This window comes from Salmo salar, chromosome 10 (assembly GCF_965601325.2).
Source record: "Salmo salar chromosome 10, fSalSal1, whole genome shotgun sequence".
NCBI lineage: Eukaryota > Metazoa > Chordata > Actinopteri > Salmoniformes > Salmonidae > Salmo > Salmo salar.
This window is the reverse complement of record NC_138300.1, coordinates 108,186,558-108,213,074: the sequence shown is the minus strand read 5'-3', so window position 1 is coordinate 108,213,074 and position 26,517 is coordinate 108,186,558. Positions and strand designations below refer to the sequence as shown.

General features: G+C 43.4%; 1 protein-coding gene across 3 annotated transcripts in view; it reads right to left on the bottom strand.

Annotated features, from left to right (window-relative positions):
• Positions 1–9,841: 9,841 nt before the first annotated feature.
• The window catches only part of LOC106561447 (cyclic nucleotide-gated channel beta-1), a 36,380-nt gene continuing 19,704 nt past the window's right edge, over positions 9,842–26,517 (bottom strand). For 2 of the 3 annotated variants that reach the window (XM_082957350.1, XM_082957351.1), the window contains 15 exons: positions 24,332–26,080; positions 23,846–24,000; positions 16,365–16,532; positions 15,707–15,915; positions 15,492–15,542; positions 15,001–15,087; positions 14,667–14,731; positions 14,333–14,455; positions 14,103–14,244; positions 13,737–13,896; positions 13,533–13,630; positions 13,347–13,430; positions 13,037–13,155; positions 12,777–12,923; positions 12,136–12,675 (listed from right to left, as the gene is read on the bottom strand). In XM_082957350.1, the coding sequence (XP_082813476.1) occupies positions 12,264–12,675; positions 12,777–12,923; positions 13,037–13,155; positions 13,347–13,430; positions 13,533–13,630; positions 13,737–13,896; positions 14,103–14,244; positions 14,333–14,455; positions 14,667–14,731; positions 15,001–15,087; positions 15,492–15,542; positions 15,707–15,915; positions 16,365–16,532; positions 23,846–24,000; positions 24,332–24,390 (2,079 nt within the window). In that variant the 5' untranslated portion in view covers positions 24,391–26,080 and the 3' untranslated portion in view covers positions 12,136–12,263. Of the gene's footprint in view, positions 12,676–12,776; positions 12,924–13,036; positions 13,156–13,346; positions 13,431–13,532; positions 13,631–13,736; positions 13,897–14,102; positions 14,245–14,332; positions 14,456–14,666; positions 14,732–15,000; positions 15,088–15,491; positions 15,543–15,706; positions 15,916–16,364; positions 16,533–23,845; positions 24,001–24,331; positions 26,081–26,517 lie in introns of all 3 variants that reach the window. The other variant, XM_082957352.1, reaches the window with a different exon arrangement.

Sequence of the window (26,517 nt, the reverse complement as noted above, 5' to 3'; positions counted from 1 at the left end):
GTGATCGGTAAGCTGCTCTGACAGCTGATACTTAAAGTTAGTGAGGGAGATATAAGACTCCAGCTTCAGTGATTTTTGCTATTCATTTCAGTCATTGGCAGCAGAGAACTGGAAGGAAAGGCGGCCAAAGTAAGAGTTGGCTTTGGGGGTGACCAGTGAGATATACCTGCTGGAGCGCATGCTACGGGTGGGTGCTGCTATGGTGACCAGTGAGCTGAGATAAGGCAGGGCTTTACCTAGCATAGACTTATAGATGACCTGGATCCAGTGGGTTTGGCGACGAATATGAAGCGAGGGCCAGCCAACGAGAGCATACAGGTCGCAGTGGTGGGTAGTATATGGGGCTTTGGTGACAAAACGGATGGCACTGTGATAGACTGCATCCAGTTTGCTGAGTAGAGTGTTGGAGGGTATTTTGTAAATGACATCACCGAAGTCAAGGATCGATAGGATAGTCAGTTTTATGAGGGTATGTTTGGCAGCATGAGTGAAGAGGAAGCCGATTCTAGATTTAATTTTGGATTGGAGATACTTAATGTGAGTCTGGAAGGAGAGTTTACAGTCTAACCAGACACCCAGGTATTTGTAGTTCACCACATATCAAGTCAGAACCGTCCAGAGTAGTGATGCTAGTCGGGCGGGCAGGTGCGGGCAGCGATCGGTTGAAGAGCATGTATTTAGTTTTACTTGTATTTAAGAGCAGTTGGAGGCCACGGAAGGAGAGTTGTATGGTATTGAAGCTCGTCTGGAGGGTTGTTGTCACAGTGTCCAAAGAAGGACTGACATTAACTGAGTTATAAAATAGCAATTTTAGCAATGAAGTAGGCTACTAGCCTATTAGTCTTACCTCAAGAGGTAACTCAGGCGTTTCCATGGTTATTTCACTGATGCCAAATCATATCCTTGGATTACACGATTGAGTTTAGTCCTTTATAGCTACAACATCAAGTTCTGTCAACTAACGTTACCGGTAGCTAACATTAGCTAGATCGCTTCCTCACTGGCTAGTTAATCATTAACGTTAGCTCTTGAGAGTTTCATTCATTCACGTCCCAATCAGACCTGGTTTGACAAGTTGACCTCAGTTGATGCATTTCAAATATTGTTTACACTTCAACAATAGTTGAATAATTTAGAGCACGAAGAAGATGTCATCACCCTCTTTACTTGGCAATGTACAGATGGTCCATCAGCTGACTGCAGATGAAAACAAACCCTATGATGTCACACTAAAACCAAGGGTCTCTCTGGGTAACGTAGTTGTTCACTGCTTATTTATTTTATTTTCTCTGCATCATTTTAAGACTCACATCAAATATTGTCTATTGTATTGACAAGATAGTCAAGTGACCGAAATACATGTCCTCCATAGAGATCCTATTAAATTACTAGATGGGCTATGTCATAAACCCTCAAAGGTCCAGAATGGGGTGAAAATTGCACCCATAGAAATCCAAACCAGTCTAATATGGGAGGTGCATAAAGATGGCGGCCCCTGTTTGTGGGTGCCTTCAAGACAATGCCTGTTGAGGCATTGCAGGTGGATAGTGGGGAACTGTCACTGAGGATAAGGCGGGACAAACTTGTGTACTGGGTGAGGTTGAAAGGGAGTTCAGAAGGACATCCTGCAGTCACGGTGAAGAGGGGGTAAGCAGAAGGCGTACGGGTGGACAATCAGGCAGAAGGTAGTAGAATATGGACTGGGAGAGAGAGAGATAGGGCCGGCTGTTTCTGAAACCAAGTGTAGATGTGGACATGATTGAGGGCAGGAGGCTGAAGAAATTTGGCTTGTCACCGAAAACACTCACAAACTTTTACAGATGCCCAATCGAGAGCTGTCGGGCTGTATCACCGCCTGGTATGGCAACTGCTGCGCCCATAACCATAAGGCTCTCCAGAGGGTAGTGAGGTCTGCACAACGCATCACCGGGGGCAAACTACCTGCCCTCCAGGACACCTACAGCACCCGATGTCACAGGAAGGCCAAAAAGATCATCAAGGACAACAACCACCCGAGCCACTGCCTGTTCACCCCTCTATCATCCAGAAGGCGAGGTCAGTACAGGTGCATCAAAGCTGGGACCGAGAGACAGCTTCTATCTCAAGGCCATCAGACTGTTAAACAGCCATCTCTAACATTGAGTGGCTGCTGCCAACATACTGACTCAAATCTCTAGCCATTTTAATATAATGTTTACATACCCTACATTACTCATCTCATATGTATAAACGGTATTCTATACCATCTACTGCATCTTGCCTATGCCGCACGGCCATCGCTCATCCATATATTTATATGTACATATTCATTCCTTTACACTTGTGTGTATAAGGTAGTTGTTGTGAAATTGTTAGATTACTTGTTAGATATTACTGCACGGTCAAAACTAGAAGCACAAGCATTTCGGTACACTCACATTAACATCTGCTAACCATGTGTGTGACCGATAAAATTTGATTTGAGAGAATGGGTTGTGGACCTGAGACGGTGTGTGGAGAGATATATAATCTATTTATTCATTTTTAAGAATATATGCAGATGGTTCAAAGGATCCAGTCAGTGGTAGGGTAGTGGCAGGGGTGTATATCCCAGATTTCAATGTTTGAGTATGTAAGCAGTTAACTGATTGTGTCAGTGTATGCGGCCGAGTTGATGGCCATGATGATAGGTTTGAGCTGGGTGGAGGAGGTGAAACCACTCAGAGTGGTGATCTGCTATGATTGAGCTGCAGTGTTAAGTAGTGTGAAGATGGGCAGGTTGGATAGGGGACACTTGTTTGTGGAGATGATGGCGTTGTTAATGGGATTGGAGAGGATGGGAGTGGTGTTAAGATTTTACAGGATTCCCGCCCATATGGGTGTAGAGGGTAATAAGAAGGCCGATGTGGTGGCTAAGAATGCTGTGAGGAGAGAGGGGGTAGATATTCAGATACCGCTGGGCCATATGGAAGTCAAGTCCTTGATCCGGAGAAAAGGGCTTGATCTTTGGCAAAGGGAGTGGGATGCTAGTAGTAAGGGGAGGCAATTTTAATACGTGCACCGGTCAGTAAAGGAAGAAGTGGGGAGTATGGGATGTAGGAGAGAAGAAGTTGTGTGGAGTAGACTACAATTTGGACACACAGGTTTGAATGCAAAGTGGTGGATGATAGGGAGACATGAAACAGGTCTGTGTGATGAGCGTTTAGTGGAGGAAACGGTAGAGCATGTGTTTTGATATTTTGTGAACTGTATGACGTAGATAGGAAGAGATTGACGATGAGACGACCTATAGGGAGGAGGTCAGAGAACTGGCCGTGTGGTGCCAGGACAACAACCTCTCCCTCAATGTGAGCAAGACAAAGGAGCTGATCGTGGACTACAGTAAAAGGCGGGCCAAAGAGGCCCCCATTAACATTGACGGGGCTGTAGTGGAGTGGGTCAAGAGTTTCAAGTTCCTTGGTGTCCACATCACCAACGAACTCTCATGGTCCAAACATACCAAGACAGTTGTGAAGAGGGCACGACAAAACCTTTTCCCCCTCAGGAGACTGAAAAGATTTGGCATGGGTCCCCAGATCCTCAAAAGGTTCTACAGCTGCACCATCGAGAGCATCCTGACCGGTTGCATCACAGCCTGGTATGGCATCTGACCGTAAGGCGATACAGAGGGTAGTGTGAACGGCCCAGTACATCACTGGGGCCAAGCTCCCTGCCATCCAGGACCTATACAATAGGCGTGTCAGAGGAAAGCCCATAGAATTGTCAGAGATTCCAGTCACCCAAGTTATAGACTGTTTTCTCTGCTACCGCACGGCAAGCGGTACCGGAGCGCCAAGTCTAGGACCAAAAGGTTCCTCAACAGCTTCTACCCCCAAGCCATAATACTGCTGAACAATGAATAAAATCCCCACCCGACAATTTACATTTAACCCTCCCTTTTGTACACTGCTGCTACTCGCTGTTAATTATCTATGCATAGTCACTTCACCCCCACCTATATGTACAAATTACCGGTGCCCCCTGTATATAGCCTCGTTATTCTTATTGTGTTACTTTTTATTATTACTTTTTATTTTAGTCTACTTGGTAAATATTTTCTTAACTCTTCTTGAACTGCACTGTTGGTTAAGGGCTTGTAAGTAAGCCTTTCACGTTAAAGTCTACCCTTGCTGTATTTGGAGCATGTGACAAATAAAGTTTGATTTGATATTGATTTGATTGTGTGAAAGGGTTCAAGACAGGGTTGGGGTTTGGGTGGTGTAGTGGGGGTTGGGAAGTGGTGTCTGAGGTTCTATTTCACATTCTTAGAGGAACAGGACTAATGAAGTAAATTTAATGTACAGTTGTGGCCAAAAGTTTTGAGAATTTCACAAATATTAATTTTCACAAAGTCTGCTGCCTCAGTTTGTATGATGTCAATTTGCATATACTCCAGAATGTTATGAAGAGTGATCAGATGAATTGCAATTAATTGCAATGTCCCTCTTTGCCATGCAAATTAACTGAATCCCAAAAACACATTTCCACTGCATTTCAGCCCTGCCACAAAAGGACCAGCTGACATCATGTCAGTGATTCTCTCGTTATCACAGGTGTGAGTGTTAACGAGGACAAGGCTGGAGATCACTCTGTCATGCTAATTGAGTTCGAATAACAGACTGGAAGCTTCAAAGGGAGGGTAGTGCTTGGAATCATTGTTCTTCCTCTGTCAATCACGGTTACCTGCAAGGAAACACGTGCCGTCATCATTGCTTTGCCCAAAAAGGGCTTCACAGGCAAGGATTTTGCTGCCAGTAAGATTGCACCTAAATCAACTATTTATCGGATCATCAAGAACTTCAAGGAGAGCGGTTCAATTGTTGTGAAGAAGGCTTCAGGGCGCCCAAGAAAGTCCAGCAAGTGCCAAGACCGTCTCCTAAAGTTGATTCAGCTGCGGGATCGGGGCACCACCAGTACAGAGCTTGCTCAGGAATGGCAGCAGGCAGGTGTGAGTGCATCTGCACGCACAGGGAGGCAAAGATTTTTGGAGGATGGCCTGGTGTCAAGAAGGGCAGCAAAGAAGCCACTTCTCTCCAGGAAAAACATCAGTGACAGACTGATATTCTGCAAAAGGTACAGGGATTGGACTGCTGAGGACTTTGGTAGTCATTTTCTCTGATGAATCCCTTTTCCGATTGTTTGGGGCATCCGTAAAAAACCTTGTCCGGAGAAGACAAGATGAGCGCTACCATCAGTCCTGTGTCATGCCAACAGTAAAGCATCCTGAGACCATTCATGTGTGGGGTTGCTTCTCAGCCAAGGGAGTGGGCTCACTCACAATTTTTCCTAGGAACACAGCCATGAATAAAGAATGGTACCAACACATCCTCCGAGAGCAACTTCTCCCAACCATCCAGGAACAGTTTGGTGACGAACAATGCCTTTTCCAGCATGACGGAGCACCTTTCCATAAGGCAAAAGTGATAACTAAGTGGCTCGGGGAACAAAACATCGATATTTTAGGTCCATGGCAGGAAACTCCCCAGACCTTAATCCCATTGAGAATTTGTGGTCAATCCTCAAGAGGTGGGTGGAGAAACAAAAACTCACAAATTCTGACAAACTCCAAGCATTGATTATGCAAGAATGGGCTGCCATAAGTCAGGATGTGGCCCAGAAGTTCATTGACAGCATGCCAGGGCGGATTGCAGAGGTCTTGAAAAAGAAGGGTCAACACTGCAAATATTGACTCTTTGCATCAACTTCATGTCATTGTCAATAAAAGCCTTTGACACTTATGAAATGCTTGTAATTATACTTCAGTATTCCATAGTAACATCTGACAAAAATATCTAAAGACACTGAAGCAGCAAATTTTGTGGAAATTAATATTTGTGTCATTCTCAAAACTTTTGGCCACAACTGTAGGTAGGCCATGACTGGCCTCACACTCCAGTACAGTAGGTGGCGGTGTATGCACATTAAAAGTTGGAGGCGATCCACCAACCCAATCCCAAAGAAGGAGCCCCCCCCCATGCATTTACCACAAATTCCTCATTTTGACACATTTGCTGTATTGTACATTGCTCTGTTACTCTTGTTTGTATGTTCATTAGCACTGTATACATGATGCAAATAGCTAGGTTTCCATCCAACTGTCGACAGATTTTCTTGCGAATATTCTAAAATCCACATACAAACAATATGCGCACTTTCCCAGCAGATATTTTTCCATCAAATTAAAAGGCTGTGCATGTTGATGTAGTGCACATAAAAATTCCTTTTACAGAATAAATGTACCAAATTAAAAATACAAGTTAAATGGGTTTCCATCGCATTTTCAACTCTACTGGTGATTTACTCACAAAATGGTTTCATTATATAGTGAGTGTGCTCACTCTTGCATTGGCGCCCGCACTCCACCTAACAGCTCGCAGATACAGTGCCTAGCCTACATGATGAGGTTATTATGGACAAAAGAGCAAATTATTCGATGATCCTGACACGTCAACATTTATTGGAAAGGAGCATCAAGCTCATCACCTCATAATTTATTTTAGCTGTAGCCGAATAAACTGCATGCTTTCTCGTTGAGTCCCAGTTGGAGGACCACACGTCATCACGTGACTCCAAGTTTACTTCTAAACTCAGCAAAAAAAGAAACATCCCTTTTTCAGGATCCTGTCTTTCAAAGATAATTCGGAAAAATCCAAATAACTTCACAGATCTTCATTGTAAAGGGTTTAAACACTGTTTCCCATGCGTGTTCAATGAACTATGAACAATTAATGAACATGCACCTGTGGAACGGTCGTTAATAAGACACTAACAGCTTACAGATGGTAGGCAATTAAGGTGACAGTTCTGAAAACGTAGGACACTAAAGAGGCCTTTCTACTGACTCTGAAATACACAAAAAAGAAAGATGCCCAGAGTCCCTGCTAATCTGCGTGAACGTGCCTTAGGCATGCTTCAAGGAGCAATGAGAACTGCAGATGTGGCCAGGGCAATAAATTGCATGTTGGTACTGTTAGACGCCTAAGACAGCGCTACAGGGAGACAGGACAGACAGCTGATCATCCTCGCAGTGGCAGACCATGTGTAACACCTGGACAGGATCGGTACATCCAAACATCATACCTGCGGGACAGGTACAGGATGGCAACAACAACTGCCCGAGTTACACCAGGAACACACAATCCCTCCATCAGTGCTCAGACTGTCCGCAATAGGCTGAGAGAGGCTGGACTGAGGGCTTGTAGGCCTGTTGTAAGGCAGGTCCTCACCAGACATTATCGGCAACAATGTCGCCTATGGGCACAAACCCACTGTCGCTGGACCAGACAGGACTGGCAAAAAGTGCTCTTTACTGACGAGTCGTGGTTTTGTCTCACCGGGGGTGATGGTCGGATTCGCATTTATCATCGAAGGAATGAGCGTTACACCGAGGCCTGTACTCTGGAGCGGGATTGATTTGGAGGTGGAGGGTCCGTCATGGTCTGGGGCGGTGTGTCACAGCATCATAGGACTGAGCTTGTTGTCATTGCAGGCAATCTCAACACTGTGCGTTACAGGGAAGACATCCTCCTCCCTCATGTGGTACCCTTCCTGCAGGCTCATCCTGCAATGATGTACATTGTATTTTTACTTAAGTACTTTACACCACTGACATTCAGATTTGCTGCATATAGAAGGGTTGGTTGTTTAGCATAACGGGTGGGTCTAATCCTGAATGCTGATTGGTTAAAACCCCCTTCCAGCCGGTGTCTATTCCACAAGTTGCCGCCGTCTAAATGTATGGGGTTAAAACGCCTATTTACTCTGTTACATCTGACTGCGCAATCCATCAGCCCAGCCAGGAAATTTTATAAACTTGATCTCCACAATAAAAAGCTTATAGACATTATCTCACATTTCTTTTAGACTAACATTTAGTTTTCAACAGCGGAGATTTGTATAAACCTTGCCATCTGTCTCTCCGACATTTGCAACATTGTTTCAATATTGAATTTCGATCTCCTGCTGTCCCATAGTAATGTCTTCGGGACGAGACAGACAGGCAGGCAGCGTTTCTCATCCTGTCAAAACATTTTCTATGCCAGGCAAAAATCACACCTCATTAGCTTAGCTCATTGTTATGTATGTATCCCCCCAAAAAAATCACTAGAAAACAGCTTAAACAAATGTTAACGGGAAAAAAAACAGCTACTTTGCTGTTATTTCTGCTGCACCTTTTGACGTGACTAAGTTAGCCATAGTTGGCTGGCTAGCTAGCAAGCAAGGGATAAGAATGTTGCCAGCCAATACGGCAGTGGAACATTTAGAACGAACAGCTTCGCAAACTCGTCATTCTCTCAACCAGCTTCATGAGGTAGTCACCTGGAATTCATTTCAATTAACAGGTGTGTCTCCTTAAAAGTCAATTTGTGGAATTTCTTTCCTTCTTAATGCGTTTGAGCCAATCAGTTGTGTTGTGACAAGGTAGGGGTGGTATACAGAAGATAGCCCTATTATGGCAAGAACAGCTCAAATAAGCAAAGGGAAACGACAGTCCATTATTACTTAAAGACATGAAGGTCAGTCAATACGGAAAATGTCAAGTTTGAAAGTTTCTTCAAGTGCAGTCGCAAAAACCATTAAGCGCTATTATGAAACTGGCTCTCATAAGGACCGCCACAGGAATGGAAGACCCAGAGTTACCTCTGCTGCAGAGGATAGGTTCATTAGAGTTACCAGCCTCAGAAATTGCAGCCCAAATAAATGCTTCACAGAGTTCAAGTAACAGACACATCTCATCTCACATCAACTGTTCAGAGACTGTGAATCAGGCCTTCATGGTCGAATTGCTGCAAAGAAACCACTACTAAAGAACACCAATAAGAAGAGACTTGCTTGGGCCAAGAAACACAAGCAATGGACATTAGACTGGTGGAAATTTGTCCTTTGGTCTGGAGTCCAAATTTGAGATTTTTGGTTACAACAGCCGTGTCTTTGTGAGATGCGGTGTGGGTGAATGGATGATCTTCGCATTTGTATTTCCCACCATAAAGCATGGAGGAGGAGGTGTTATGGTGTGGGGGTGCTTTGCTGGGGACACTATGATTTATTTTGAATTCAAGGCACACTTAACCATTTACATTTTACATTTACGTCATTTAGCAGACGCTCTTATCCAGAGCGACTTACAAATTGGTGCATTCACCTTATGATATTAACCAGCATCGCTACCACAGTATTCTGCAGCGATACGCCATCCCATCTGGTTTGCGCTTAGTGGGACTTTCATTTGTTTTTCAACAGGACAATGACCCTACACACCTCCAGGCTGTGTAAGGGCTATTTTACCAAGGAGAGTGATGGAGTGCTGCATCAGATGACCTGGCATCCACAATCCCCCGACCTCAACCAAATTGAGATGGTTTGGGATGAGTCGGACCGCAGAGTGAAGGAAAACAAGCCAACAAGTGCTCAGCATATGTGGGAACTCCTTCAAGACTGTTGGAAAAACATTCCAGATGAAGCTGGTTGAGAGAATGCCAAGAGTGTGCAAAGCTGTCAAGGCAAAGGGTGGCTATTTGAAGAATCTCAAATATAAAATATATTTGGTTACTATATGATTGCACGTGCTATTTCATAGGTTTGGTGTCTTCACTATTATTCTACAATGTAGAAAATAGTAAACAATCCAAAGTAATAATCCCCTCGAAGCCGTTGTTCTGAGGATATATTGGCAATATTGACATATTGGAACGGTGTTGTTAGGCCCGAGAATAAGTCGAGGGCTGACAAACCATGCCAATATTTCCTCCAAACACCGGCTTCTCGGGCATTATCACTTAAACAAAATCAACTCCTGCGCAACTATGGGGCAAAACAGATGCGGTTGGCTTAAATTGTTGACAATGTAAACTACATTGTCTCCAATGTTTATTGAAAACAAATATAGTTGCACAATGAGCATTTGTTAACTGTTGTTGGTTAGCTAGGTAGCGAATTTGAGCCATATTAGCATTGACATGAAATCAGCCAAAACAAGACATGGCATCAAGAACAAGATGAAACAAGTCACTTGCGATACCCCACATGGCAGTTTCTTGTCATTGTTGGTAGCTACCTGGCCATCCAGAATCACAACAACTCATGGACTTCTGCCCCATTGAAGCGTGAACATCATCAGCTAACCCATCTATTAAAAGCAGGTGTATAACACAAGTTTTTTTCTCAGCATCTGTTACATGACAGCTTTTGTCACCTACACCATATACACAAAGAAGGTAGTCAACAACCAACATAACAATATTCACATACAAGCTACACATTGTCTGGCAGTTTCGGTAGCTGGTTTATAGACCCTATGTATTCCATTGGTGAATTTAGGATCTATACAATTATGTTACACCTTGCATTGCTTCCTGAAAAACTACATTCAAGGGTTTAACTATTTTCCTGTAAAAACGAATGTAAAATACACACAATTCCCCCCCCCCCCCCATGTACAATGTATTTACAAACTTTTGAAAACAGCATTTGGTTAACAGTATGATTAAAAAGTATATCCAACAGATAACAAAACCTCTAACTTAAAAACATGTACTGTACATGTATAAATTGTGGACATGAGTCGTCTTCTGATCTGTCAAGTTAGTAAAAAAATTATAAACAGTCATTTTAAACATATGTGTTATTTTAAACATACCCATCAGTGTCAAAAGCTGTTGTAACAGTCATTTGTTCAGCTAAATTCAAAATTATTTTGTAAGGTATAGCTGCAGACTAAAAGTAAATCTTTGATTGTCTGGCATGGTGAACTCTTGATTGGTAAACTGTCGGTCTTGATTAAATTATTAGCTGCACTTCTACCTTTCTGCATACAAAACAATATGTACACTGACAAGCTGACCATTATAAAAATTGTACACTCAAGGTGTACACATTTCAACATTTTCAGATGAAAAATATATACATCATTGACCCATTCACCCCAGAAACACTATCTCAAGGGCCATGAAAAATAAGGCAATAATAACATTCCATTGAACAAAACTATAAATAATTGGTCATCTTTACAAAACGTAAACATTTCAAAATCTTTCCTCAGATTCCAACATTTTTATAGTATTTCCCATTCACACCCCTCCTCACTGAATGAATACATTTTAAAAAAGGAATAAAATGAACAAAAACTAGGGTTTAGGAGAAGGCATTTGTTTTTCCGAAAACAGACAGAACAGAAGACTTGGAGAGGACCTCCCCCTCACACACACAGCTGTACCCTGTGTGACCACCTTGTCATACCCCTGATGAGATGATGTCTGTGTCAATTATTGCTGATTAGTACATTTACCTCTGGGATTGTAAACACAAACATATACTGCAATATCAAAGACATCAGTTTAGCACCCGTTTCTCCATCCCTGTGGAATTAGGTAGCCTAGGCCCTATACACTGAGTATACAAAACAACATTAAGAACACCTGCTCTTTGCATTACATAGACTGACCTGGTGAATCCAGGTGAAAGCTATGATCCATTATTAAATCCACTTCAGTGTAGATGAAGAGGCAACAGGTTAAAGAAGGATTTTTAAGCCTTGAGACAATTGAGACATGGATTGTGTATGTGTGCCTTTCAGATTGTGAATCGGCAAGACAAAATATTTAAGTGCCTTTGAACGGGATATAGTAGTAGGGGCCGGGCGCACCGGTTTGTGTCAAGAACTGCAACACTGGGTTTCACGCTCAACAGTTTCCTGTGTGTATCAAGAATCGTCCACCACCCAAAAGACATCCAGCCAACTTGACACAACTGTGGGAAGCATTGGAGTCAACAGTGGCCAGCATCCCTGTGGAATGCTTTCGACACCTTGTAGAGTCCATGCCATGAGAAACTGAGTCTGTTCTGAGGGCAAAAGGGGGGGTTGAACTCAATATTAGGAAGGTGTTCCAAATTTGGTATACTCAGTGTACTTCACAAGTATCAAAGAGTTAGCTAAAAGAAGAGTATATGGGTATAAAGGAACAGAAACTGTGAGTCTGTGACTAATGAGACAATTGGATGATCTTTGGGAACCATGGCTCTTCTCTCTCTGGTCTCCCTCTCTGCAGTAGAGTACAGAGGGACAAAAAAGTGCATCCATTTCTCCACATGAAGACAGCTTTTAAAGCTTTTGGAGACAACTCATGCCTTTCTCTTTTCTTTCTTCTTTCCACTCTCTCCTGCAACTTCTCCCTCCACTTGGCCCTGCTCCTTGGAGAGTGTCTCATCTCCGTGACAATGGGAGACGGGGCAGAGCAGCGTAGAGCTGTCTAAGGTTGGTGACATGGCGTTAGCCTCGCGCTCTGGGTCCAGACTGAAGACTGGAGAGACTGGGGACAAGGGAGGCAGGGAGGAGGACATGGAGGGCTGTGGGGAAACTGGGAGGTTAGCTCATTCAGAGCATACAAGTGTGTGTGTGTGTGTGTGTGTGTGTGTGTGTGTGTGTAGATAATGTGGGTGTTTTTCTTTTGTGTTTTTTTTTTTTTTAACAGCACATGCCATACCTGTAGAGAAACGCTGGATTTGTTGATCTTCTCCTTAATCTTGGCGAGGGTCCCTTTGAGGCCTGTTTTCTGATGCGCCACATCCAGAGCAGCTTTGAATAGCTTGGGCGTGACCGTTCGAGGAGGGATCACCTGGGCCGGCTCCTTCGGAGGCTTCTTATCTTTCGTGAGCATCTTCCTGATTCCGGAAACATCAAACAATCACAAATTCAATACACAAAAAATGGTGAACTTCGAAACACCCAGAAATGAATAGTAGTCTTTATTCCCCTGTCTAACCTGGCCTTCTTGCGGAGCAGCTTCTGGGACTCGGGGTAATGCACTAGAATCTCATTGAGGTCCTTCTTGTCCAGGATGAACAGGTTGGCGAAGCCATGAGCCACCACGTTTGCTGTTCTCCTGTTCCCTCCACCCACTGCCAGCAAGCTTTCAACCCAAAGAGAAGAAATCCAACTAGAAAAAGTACATTTCCTGAAGAAAATGTGTGTGCTTGCTTCAGTGAAACAAAGAGCATAGGTCAGACCTGACATCATGCTCACCTGATTTCCCCAAACACTGACCCCGCCCTCAGCGTGACAAACACAGTCTTCCCGTCTGGCCCGCCCACCACCTGCACCTCTCCGGCTTTGATGATGTACATTTCCCGTCCAACTTCACCCTGAAACACAGAGCGACAGTCAGACGTCTCCTGCTCTTAACAGTTTACCTTACACAAAGAAGGCGCAGAGTGCATACAAACTACATTAAATACATTCAAACAGAGAAGAACGCTCGCACACACGCGCATGCACGCAGACACAAACAAGCTAGAGAGGCGGCACAGCTACCGCATATTGCTTTAACCTTTACCTTTTTGCAGACATAGTCCCCTGGGAGGTAAACAACAGACCTCAGTCTCTTCAGCATGTCAAAAATCATCTGTCTATCACAACCCTGAGAGGGAGAAGTAGGGCTGAGTGAGAACTACAGAGAGATAGAGCTCGTCAAATATTCTGTGGGCTGAGACAACCTGAAGAGGCCCTAAGACTTACGCACCTGGAAGAGAGACACTTTACTGACAATGTCATAGTTGACATCCACAGCGATGTCCAGCCTCATCTTGTCTGGGAGCTGGACCAGAAGCTCCTGTTCATCTGTATAGAGACAGACACAAATAGAGAGTAAACACAACGCAACACAAGGCAATGCAACACAATGCAACAGAACAACACTACACAGCACAAAGTGACATGTGCCTACCCAGCATGCCCTGGGACTGCCAGGTGTAGTTGTACCAGGTTTTAACCCGGTTCTGCACATCTTTAGGGATACGGTAGGAGGCCATGTATTTGACAGTGTTGTCCATGCATGCTCTGTAGTACGTCTGTCCTGCTGTGGCTGCACCAACCACGTCTCTCATCTGAAAGAAATGGTCATTGGCCAATCAGGAGTCGACACTAATCACAACAGCCAACACTATAATTAGTGTTGAGAAAATGTTCAGATAATGATTCAGAGCTAGATAACAAGTAGTATTCTTATCAATCAACAAATCTAGATATTTCATCCTTAAACACATTATCATATTTTACATTATACACAGCTATTGGTAATGTGGTAACCAACCTGTCCAATCATGATGGAAAAGGCAAACACTCCAACAAAGTAGTTGATGAGCTGAAAGATGATTTCAAAGAGCGTTGTGGGGTCTGGCAGTCCACCAATGGTGATTAGGGTCTTCACAGCAAAGTAGTAGCAGCGGATGTAACTGAAAAACATGATTACAGGGACAATTCAATTCAATGTGAAGGTATGATTATGATGATTATAAGTTTATTGAAGGTGAATCCTCACACCTGTTGCCCTGTCCATCATAGACCCACTGCGTGGAGCCCAGACCTTCATACGCAGAGCCCCAGTAGTACAGACAGGCATTACAGTGCAGGCAGTACAGCAGGTAGGTGGTGGTCCGGATCACTCTGATCAAACCAGACAGAAGGAGAGAGTGGCTTTTACATACTGAGCTGCCCCTCATGTCCCTCAGAAAGACCAGGGCCTGAGTCTCAGAATAGGTGTGCTTATCTAGGATCAGGTCCCCCTGCCCATATAATCCTATTCATTGTAACCTGAGCATGGTGATGCAGATAAAATACTGTGCTAAAAATGTAACAACAAGTTGATTGTGCTCACCTGTAAACGTAGGCTTTGGTCAGGATGCCCTCAAGACGGTCGTTGAACTCGAAGAAAGACATTATCTGGAGAATGGAGGAAAGATTAGATTTTAATTGCTGTCTGAATAACATGATGGTATGTTTCACAGTAGCCATCAATTGTCCGATTAACAAAATCACCCATATTAGTGAACTTATTTAATTTCAAACTTTCTAGTATAGGCTACTTATTGTAATGAACAATATCGGCAAAATGCCTGCGATAAGTGATCAGTGCCGATAATTTTTGGTTAATCTCAGCTCTATATCACAGTCAACCCAGGTAGACCACACAGGTGGCAGGTAAGCCTTACCTTTAGTAGTCGTGGGAAGCGGAGGAGTGGGTTGATCCCAGTTTTAAAATAGAACAACTCCAGTGGAACAAGACTGATGACATCCATCTGTAACCCAGAGAAACACAGTCAGAGACATGGACTGTAAATAAACTGACATCATCACATGGCTAAAAAACATTATTTTTCTCAAAGCTATTCAGTAATAAGTATATAGCCTTGCACGAGCCGGAAAGGTAGGCCCTGTTTCTGTAGCGTGAGGCAGCTTAATGTACAAGTACACACCCTGGGCAGGATGCTAGTCTATCACAGGGTCTTACCCCAAAACTATCTCCTTAATGCTGAGTGCCAAGCAGAGACTCATCAGGTCCCATATTTACAGTCTTTGGTATGACTCAGCCAGGGATTGAACTCACAACTTTCCAATCTCATTGAATACATTCTAACAAAAGGGCCACGGAGTAGTCATTCAGTAGTGAACACTGCAAAATCATTTTCAAGTGAAACCTTACCTTGAAACGAAAGGTTTTCATGTAATTCACTCTCATGTCCTTTTTGTCAAACTGCAATGGGAACAAACAAAAAACACATACATCAATGATTTTGACACGTGTATTTCTGTGTGTGTATCTGAAAAATCCATTTGAGACCTAACCCCTCGTCTGGCAACATGGTCTCATTAGAATGCCAAAATAGGGACATTTCACAATTGTAGTCTCAATCTCACCACTATGTCTCCACTGCGGACAAACTGCAGGCGGGGCTGGAAGACCAGGATGTCCAGGATGTAGATGAGGTCACACAGATAGTCAGTGAGTAGCCACAGGTAGATGTTACTGGGGGTCTGGTAGGGGAAGGCCCAGCGCACCGGGATAAGCCACATGTTCCAGTTCCACGCCAAGGTGACGAAAAACAGCCACAGCACATAGACCAGATCTAGAGAGAGAGATGCATCATCCCCATAAAGCAAAAGAAGGAGCAGGTATGACAAAGATCAACAAATTAGGTCACTGAAAGCAAAACTAACATTCAGATCAAAGCAGGAGGTTGTCACTAGTTACCATAGCCACAAAGTCATAATTGCCTATTTCTACAATTTCTCTACTTAAAATCTGATTTTAAACCTAACCTTAACCACACTGCTAACCTTATGTCTATTCTTAACCTTAAATTAAGACCAAAAAGCAAATGTCTGTTTTCAGTAATTTTTACAATGTAGCCACATTTGACTGTGGGTGTGGTAACTAGTGACAACCATCAGATGACAAAATTGGAGTAGAAAAAGTAATAGAGAAGGAGGAGGAATTAATACAAGAATAGGAGGAGGAAGAGAGGAGGGTTAAAGGAGGAGGAGATAGTGAATGCTAGGCGGAGGGGGCGCTCACTGGTGAAGGGGTCGATACTTGCGGGAAAGCGGTAGTGCAGCAGAGCTCTGATCCAGCGAGGAGGCGTCACCTTGCAGCATAATCTAGGCTTGGGTTGCTGCTCCTCCATCTCCTCCTCCTTCAGCTCCTCTGGAGGAGCAGGAGGAGGTGTTGGAGCTCTCGCAGGGGCTGCAGGTGAAAGAGCAGAGGAGAGTCACAGGTCAGAGGTGAAAGGTCGGGTTAAAGAGGTCGTTGGCCACAGCTGTGCTGATGCAGCTCACCTGTGTGTGAGCGGACAGTCCGAGTTTTGATATGTTTGGCTGTGCGTTTGCACCTGGAAATAAATGGTACTGTAACCCTTCACTTGAAAAAGGAGAGCCTCACACTCTAGGAACTCAGATGCAATCACTTTATAACCAAAACTTTGACAGCCAAGCTGTTTTCATTAGGGTACAAATGACAAACACTGTGGGTCACTAGTTTATATACTGAACAAAAACATAAATGCAACATGTAAAGTGTTGGTCCCATGTTTCATGAGCTGAAATAAAATGTTGTATACGCACAAATAAGTTATTTGTCTCAAATTTTGGGCACAAATTTGTTTACATCCCTGTTAGTGAGCATTTCTCCTTTGCCAAGATAATCCATCCACCTGACAGGTGTGGCATATCAAGAAGCTGATTAAACAGCATGATCATTAAACAGGTACACCTTGTGGTGGGGACAATAAAAGGCAGTTTTGTCACACAACACAATGTCACAGATGTCAGGCTGTTAGCCAGCCTGTCAGCTTAGTGGAGTCTGCCACTAGCACAGTCAGCGTAGTCAGCTCAGCTTTCCCCATTGAGACCGTGTCTGTGCCTCGATCTAGGTTGGGCAAAATTAAAAATGGCGGTGTTCGCTTTAGCAATCTCACTAGTATAAAGACCTCCTCCATTCCTGCCATTATTGAAAGAGATTGTGATACCTCACATCTCAAAATTGGGTTACTTAATGTTAGATCCCTCACTTCCAAGGCAGTTATAGTCAATGAACTAATCACTGATAATAATCTTGATGTGATTGGCCTGACTGAAACATGGCTTAAGCCTGATGAATTTACTGTGTTAAATGAGGCCTCACCCCCTGGTTACATTAGTGACCATACCCCCCGTGCATCCGGCAAAGGCGGAGGTGTTGCTAACATTTACGATAGCAAATTTCAATTTACAAAAAAAAAAACAACAATGACGTTTTCGTCTTTTGAGCTTCTAGTCATGAAATCTATGCAGCTACTCACTCACTTTTTATAGCTACTGTTTATAGGCCTCCTGGGCCATATGCAGTGTTCCTCACTGAGTTCCCTGAATTCCTATCGGATCTTGTAGTCATAGCAGATAATATTCAAATTTTTGGTGACTTTAACATTCACATGGAAAAGTCCACAGACCCACTCCAAAAGGCTTTCGGAGCCATCATCGACTCAGTGGGTTTTGTCCAACATGTCTCTGGACCTACTCACTGCCACAGTCATACTCTGGACCTAGTTTTGTCCCATGGAATAATTGTTGTGGATCTAAATGTTTTTCCTCATAATCCTGGACTATCGGACCACCATTTTATTACGTTTGCAATTGCAACAAATAATCTGCTCAGACCCCAACCAAGGAGCATTAAAAGTCGTGCTATAAATTCTCAGACAACCCAAAGATTCCAGACTGCCTCTGCCTACCCAAGGACGTCAGAGGACAAAAATCAGTTAACCACCTAACCGAGGAACTCAATTTAACCTTGCGCAATACCCTAGATGCAGTTGCACCCCTAAAAACTAAAAACATCTGTCATAAGAAACTAGCTCCCTGGTATACAGAAAATACACGAGCTCTGAAGCAAGCTTCCAGAAAATTGGAATGGAAATGGCGCCACACCAAACTGGAAGTCTTCCGAATAGCTTGGAAAGACAGTACCGTGCAGTATCGAAGAGCCCTTACTGCTGCTCGATCATCCTATTTTTCCAACTTAATTGAGGAAAATAAGAACAATCCGAAATTTCTTTTTGATACTGTCGCAAAGCTAACTAAAAAGCAGCCTTCGCAAATGGAGGATGGCTTTCACTTCAGCAGTAATACATTTATGAACTTCTTTGAGGAAAAGATCATGATCATTAGAAAGCAAATTACAGACTCCTCTTTAAATCTGGGTATTCCTCCAAAGCTCCATTGTCCTGAGTCTGCACAACTCTGCCAGGACCTAGGATCAAGGGAGATACTAAAGTGTTTTAGTACTATATCTCTTGACGCAATGATGAAAATAATCATGGCCTCCAAACCCTCAAGCTGCATACTGGACCCTATTCCAACTAAACTACTGAAAGAGCTGCTTCCTGTGCTTGGCCCTCCTATGTTGAACATAATAAACGGCTCTCTATCCACCGGATGTGTACCAAGCTCACTAAAAGTGGCAGTAATAAAGCCTCTCTTGAAAAAGCCGAATCTTGATCCAGAAATTATAAAAAACTATCGGCCTATATCGAATCTTCCATTCCTCTCAAAAATTTTTGAAAAAGCTGTTGCACAGCAACTCACTGCCTTCCTGAAGACAAACAATGTATACGAAACGCTTCAGTCTGGTTTTAGACCCCATCATAGCACTGAGACGGCACTTGTGAAGGTGGTAAATGACCTTTTAATGACGTCAGACCGAGGCTCTGCATCTGTCCTCGTGCTCCTAGATCTTAGTGCCGCTTTTGATACCATCGATCACCACATTCTTTTGGAGAGATTGGAAACCCAAATTGGTCTACATGGACAAGTTCTGGCCTGGTTTAGATCTTATCTGTCGGAAAGATATCAGTTTGTCTCTGTGAATGGTTTGTCCTCTGACAAATCAATTGTAAATTTCGGTGTTCCTCAAGGTTCCGTTTTAGGACCACTATTGTTTTCACTATATATTTTACCTCTTGGGGATGTCATTCGAAAACATAATGTTAAATTTCACTGCTATGCGGACGACACACAGCTGTACATTTCAATGAAACATGGTGAAGCCCCAAAATTGCCCTCGCTAGAAGCCTGTGTTTCAGACATAAAGAAGTGGATGGCTGCAAACTTTCTACTTTTAAACTCGGACAAAACAGAGATGCTTGTTCTAGGTCCCAAGAAACAAAGAGATCTTCTGTTGAATCTGACAATTAATCTGGATGGTTGTACAGTCGTCTCAAATAAAACTGTGAAGGACCTCGGCGTTACTCTGGACCCTGATCTCTCTTTTGAAGAACATATCAAGACTGTTTCAAGGACAGCTTTTTTCCATCTACGTAACATTGCAAAAATCAGAAATTTTCTGTCCAAAAATGACGCAGAAAAATTTATCCATGCTTTTGTTACTTCTAGGCTGGACTACTGCAATGCTCTACTTTCCGGCTACCCGGATAAAGCACTAAATAAACTTCAGTTAGTGCTAAATACGGCTGCTAGAATCCTGACTAGAACCAAAAAATTTGATCATATTACTCCAGTGCTAGCCTCCCTACACTGGCTTCCTGTTAAGGCAAGGGCTGATTTCAAGGTTTTACTGCTAACCTACAAAGCATTACATGGGCTTGCTCCTACCTATCTTTCCGATTTGGTCCTGCCGTACATACCTACACGTACGCTACGGTCACAAGACGCAGGCCTCCTAATTGTCCCTAGAATTTCTAAGCAAACGGCTGGAGGTAGGGCTTTCTCCTATAGAGCTCCATTTTTATGGAATGGTCTGCCTACCAATGTGAGAGACGCAGACTCAGTCTCAACCTTTAAGTCTTTACTGAAGACTTATCTCTTCAGTAGGTCCTATGATTAAGTATAGTCTGGCCCTGGAGTGTGAAGGTGAACGGAAAGGCTGGAGCAACGAACCGCCCTTGCTGTCTCTGCCTTGCCGGTTCCCCTCTTTCCACTGGGATTCTCTGCCTCTAACCCTTTTACAGGGGCTGAGTCACTGGCCTACTGGTGTTCTTCCATGCCGTCCATGGGAGGGGTGCGTCACTTGAGTGGGTTGAGTCACTGACGTGGTCTTCCTGTCTGGGTTGGCCCCCCCCCCTTGGGTTGTGCCATGGCGGAGATCGTTGTGGGCTATACTCGGCCTTGTCTTAGGACGGTAAGTTGGTGGTTGGAGACATCCCTCTAGTGGTGTGGGGGCTGTGCTTTGGCAAAGTGGGTGGGGTTATATCCTGCCTGTTTGGCCCTGTCCGGGGGTATCATCGGATGGGGCCACAGTGTCTTCTGATCCCTCCTGTCTCAGCCTCCAGTATTTATGCTGCAGTAGTTTATGTGTCGGGGGGCTAGGGTCAGTCTGTTACATCTGGAGTATTTCTCTTGTCTTATCCGGTGTCCTGTGTGTATTTAAATATGCTCTCTCTAATTCTCTCTTTCTGTCTTTCTCTCGGAGGACCTGAGCCCTAGGACCATGCCTCAGGACTACCTGGTATGATGACTCCTTGCTGTCCCCAGTCCACCTGGCCGTGCTGCTGCTCCAGTTTCAACTGTTCTGCCTGCGGCTATGGAACCCTGACCTGTTCACCGGACGTGCTTGTTGCACCCTCGACAACTACTATGATTATTATTATTTGACCATGCTGGTCATTTATGAACATTTTAACATTTTAACATTTTGACCATGTTCTGTTATAATATCCACCCTGCACAGCCAGAAGAGGACTGGCCACCCCTCATAGCCTGGTTCCTCTCTAGGTTTCTTCCTAGGTTTTTGGCCTTTCTAGGGAGTTTTTCCTAGGGAGTTTTTCCTAGCCACCGTGCTTCTTTCACATGCTTTGCTTGCTGTTTGGGGTTTTAGGCTGGGTTTCTGTACAGCACTTTGAGAATATCAGCTGATGTACGAAGGGCTATATAAAAATAAATTTGATTTGATTTTGATTTGATGTCTCAAGTTAAGGGAACGTGCAATTGGCATGCTGACTGCAGGAATGTCCACTAGAGTTGTTGCCAGATCATTTTATGTTAATTTATCTACCATAAGCCACCTCCAATGTCGTTTTAGAGAGTTTGGCAGTACGTCCAACCAGTCTCACAACCGCAGATCACGCGAGCCCAGGACCTTCACTTCCGGCTTCTTCACCTGCAGGATCGTCTGTGACCAGCCACACGGGTACCTGATGAAACTGATGAGTATTTCTGTCTGTAATAAAGCCCTTTTGTGGAGAAAAGCAAATTCTGATTGGCTGGGCCTGGCTACCCAGTGGGTGGGCCTATGCCCTCCCGGGCCCACCCATGGCTGCGCCCCTTCTCAGTCATGTGAAATCCATAGTGTCATGACGTTGGCCTGTGGGTAAGGTTTATGACCCCCCCATAAATACCTTTCTCCCTTCCCCTCTCTTTCTGACCCTACTGAAGGACTTGAATAGCCTGTGTTAAATATAGAGAGTCTGGGAACATCAAACAAATGGGGAAAAGGAACCATATTTTGGTAATAAAACCAGTTGGAAATATGCTTGGGAACGTAATGAGTATGGATGTCAGTTCGGTGTCATCTGAGACATTATGACTGATGACAGGACGACATAAACTGTACCTGAGAAAGTATACACCCTCTAGTTATCAGAGTAACATGGAATTGTTATGCAATTGAAATGTTTGATATTGAAATTGTTTGTTAGGAGATTAAATGTAATTTTAGCTTCCAAATGAGAGAATTGGGTTTTCATAAGGAAAGTGCCCTGCTTGATCAGTGGCCCACCCCTGTGAAGAGACAGGGGTTATAAACGATGAAACACATCCTTCCCCCTCTCCACTATATAAGCCTTTGACGAAAAGATAACCATTGTTCCAGTACGTGAGGTCTGCAGCCTCTACGTTAGAAGGACACACGTCAAGTACAGAACTAAGCCAACCTCGGCGTGAGCTTTGGTGGCGAATGGTATGAACTTTGAGCTTATTCATTACAGAAGTGATACTTCCTAGCCGTTGAGTTAGCAGCGGCCGCTGTAGACGGGGGCTAGGAAAGGACGGACGACGGATCCAGTCTAACAGACAGACGAAGATACCACCACGTATCCAATTTACCACCAGAGACATTCTTCCGAGGACAGGAAGATCTGTTGGCCAGCATCTACGACCAATCTACCGAAGCGCAGCTCAGAGTAAATATTTATTGCATTTTCCTTTTCCAAATGGGCGGTAATTTAGAATGCATAAGATAATGTATTTATGATAGCATAGCTGCTGTTTCTTTGTTCCTAAGTCTTCCCGCTCTTTCATTCAAGCCCAACCCCCTTTCCTTTGTGTAACCAGCCATCATGTATGACATCATTTGTATTCGGTGTATATGTAATTCTGTGTAATTAGTTTAGGTATTTAGTAAATAAATAATTAAACCCAATTTTGTATTGCTGATTCAACTTGTTAGCCAGGGTTCGTGAAGATAGCCAAGAATTTACAACTTTCATTATGAGACTGAAAATAAGATAAGGGTTAATATTGACTGCTATCGATGTAAAATATTACTAAGTATTTTAAGAGTTTATTCGGAAGATAACGGCTCTATAAACGTTCTTCCGTGGTGCCCCTACTTTCTAGTTAATTACATTTACATGATTAGCTTAATCAGGTAATATTAATTACAGAGAAAGGATTTTATAGGTTAGCATGTCATATCACTTAATCCGGCATAGCCAAAGACACGACAATAGATTAGGGCCTAAAGAATTTATGACTTATTTCCTTATTTGAACTGTAACTCATTCAAATTGTTGTATGTTGCGATTATATTTTTGTTCAGTATAGTTTGAAAGGAACACACACAGGTGTCTGTAATCATGGCTGGCTGTTGCTCGATTTCATTGGTTGATTTAGAAATATAAATAGAACATATAAAAAAGCATGAATGGTTAACAAGATTATAGATACCGTTTGGCTACATAGGCCTACAAACATTATTTACAATGGATAGCAAAAACACAATCACAAGAATGGCTTCAGATCAAAGTCTACGCTGAGACCGAAGGGAGCAAGGGTCTTTAAATGAAAGATTCAGGCGGCCCCTCGTTTTAACAATAAATTGTCAAGGTCACCCCCTCTTCTAGGAAGGGTGACGTATTTGATGCCTAAATAGCGAAGGGACAAAATATAGAGTGGTTAGCTTCCAAAAAGTGGTCTGCAACTGGGTACGTCAAGTTTTTGCACCTAACTGTAACCCTTCACAACAGGTGTCTTTCTTAGTCATGGAGCGAATGAGGTTGCTTCGTAATTCAAGACAACTGATACACAAGGGACTGAATTGTATCTACTGTGTTGCATTCTAACAGTGTGCAGATTACTGCTGCCTGTCAGTTTTTAAGAAAATGTTACTACAAGTATTGGGAGTATTAGTATTTCTTCTTATTTTTTGCTCCCTTGTTGCTAGCATTGTCAAAATCAGGCCCATTGTCTGTAAGCCATGTGTGTTTGTAACTGTATTTGTGGCATGTGTACATTGGACATTGAGCACATGACCAGACCTGAGTGTAACTGTTATGTGTTACCCACAGGCAGTGGGACTGTCATCATCAGAGTGATCTGGGTCTATGAGTTTCTCTTTGGCCCTTTCTGTCCTCTCCTTAAACATCTTGACCAGCTCCTGTAGGCGCTCGTTCACCACGTAGCTGGCCTGGCTAGCGGACGACGCAGGGCGCTCCTTTAGCCTTCAAACACAAAACATCCATAGGTAATTAACACACACCCACCAAACACTTTCCCTGAAACCACACATCAATGTTCTTTTGAAGTGAATATAACAACACTTGTGTTGGTGTGAATAAAAGCACAGATGGAAAATGTCTCCCATACACACATTTTATCTCTGCACCTTTATTGTGCCTGAATTTCAGTCAATATGACCTTTCTCAAGACATTCACGGATGGTATGAGAAAGGCTATTCTGACCACATTGTCGATACCCACCGACCAACACATTTTGTGCAGTAGACATATGGAGCTAGCTAACAGTGGTGATGTGGAGGTATTCATATTCACCCATCATCTCCACTGAGGATGCTGGACTGGCTAGGCCATGCCCTCACTGCAATCTCCATCTCCTCTTCATCCTCCTCACTCTGAGAGTACAACTTCTTTCTGTGGAGGGGAGGCAGGGAATAACACTGTAGCACAGTGCCTGATACAGACAGATGGAAAAACTAAGGCTGCTATCATTTGGAACCTGCTCTGTTATTAGAGTGCTCCCTGCAGTCTTACCATGGGGCATTACAGTTTACACAGGAAGGGAATGGCAGTATAGGGAATACAGTATGTGGAACATGGTGAAATTATGTTGTCTGAACATTCAACACAAATCTCATGTACACTAAATGAGGCCCTGAACTATCTTGAGCATCAGCTTTTTCAAGTAGTATACATTTTTACAGAGAACCACATAGGTTAGGATGGGGTGAAGGAGTGAGGATGCAGTAAGGGTGATGTAACAATGTACGCTGAGAGTCAGGAAGGAAGTTCAGGGAGTGAATACATTTTAATAAATAAATGAACAAAACAAGAAACACAAACAACGCACAGACATGAAACAGCAACAATGACGACTGGGGAAGGAACCAAAGAGAGTGACATAAAGGGCAGGTAATCAAGGAGGTGATGGAGTCCAGGTGAGTGTCATTATGCGCGTAAACGCTGGTGACAGGTGGGTCGCCGTGACGAGCAGCCTGGTGACCTAGAGGCCAGAGAGGGAGCACACGTGACAGGTGAATTTCTGATGATGGGATGAATGTTGATGGTTGGATGGATCCTTGATGTGACAATGATTACACATCTTACATATTGGTCTAGATATTCTTGGGTTTCTTCTCACTAGGTCAGTCCATGGTTCCATCAACAGGGGCAGAGAAGTGTGTGTGTGTGTGTGTGTGTGTGTGTGTGTGTGTGTGTGTGTGTGTGTGTGTGTGTGTGTGTGTGTGTGTGTGAAACAGAATGAGATGGGAGAGGTAGAGAATCACAATGACAACAACAATCACTAACAGCATTCATACAATTAGTCACAGACGGAACACACAACCAGATGACAGGTTGAAGATAGTGCAAGATACTCTTATTGTACTTACTTCTCCATTTATTGCACTTACTATTGACATGACTCGCATCGGTAGCAGACAACAGAACAGACACATAACAACAGAAAACAGCACAAGATAGAACAGCAACACAACACAATAAAACAGAGCAGAACAGCAGAACAAGACTACAAACATAGATGAACATGCTATTGAGAGACAGACAGTAGATGGACAAGTAAAGGGACACTAAACACCATGTCTAAAGAGGTTGGGAGTGGGGGGGGGGCTTTCAATCAACAAAATAAAATAGAAATACAGTCTATAAACTAAGATGCACTGTATTTTATAGACATTCTCCATTCTTACTCTTTTTCAGCAACTTTACTGTTGACCAAAGCAATATAGAAGGAAAAAAGAAAACACCAATTTAGAGGATATCAGAGGTTGGGAAATAAATTGCAGTAGTAATAGTACTATTAGAGACAGCAGTCATGTGCTTTATATATATATTTGGACAATATCTTTATGTGAAGGCAATTTCATTTGGGAGTATACACTCACCTCTGACGGCTGGTTTTGGACACTCCGGGTACGGTCAGGGTCTTGAAGTTGGGGTCCTGTAGGGTAAGGATTTGGGGAATGTGGTGGCGGTGGTGCTCCCCTCCGCCTGAATCCACATCCTCCACATTGACAGCTGGGTGCACACTGAGCCTGGAGCTCACTGGGGAAGCAACAGGAACACACTGAGTGACTCAACTGTTCTCCAGTGGAACACAGCTAGTAACAAGGCTTATGTACTGTGGTACTCTACACACATATACTAGACCAGTGGTATTCAAAGTTTGGGACTTGACCCCTAGTGAACTGCAGTGGGGTTGACAATTTTTTTTAAATATTTCTTTTTTTAGGGGGGTGGACAACAAAAATACAGATTATTGTATGGGTTATTGGTTTACTTTCATTTTGATAAGAGGTGAAAATGCAATGAATTTAAGGTTATTTGTTGACGTAAAAATCAAAATGTACAGATTTTAAGGTTGTGACATTAGATTTGCTATGGGGTAGGGTCGCGAGAAATTCTTGGGGAAAAAATGGGGTCCCCACTGAAAAAGTTTGAATACCACTGTACTAGACGCTTAGACGCTCTAAGTGTCAACA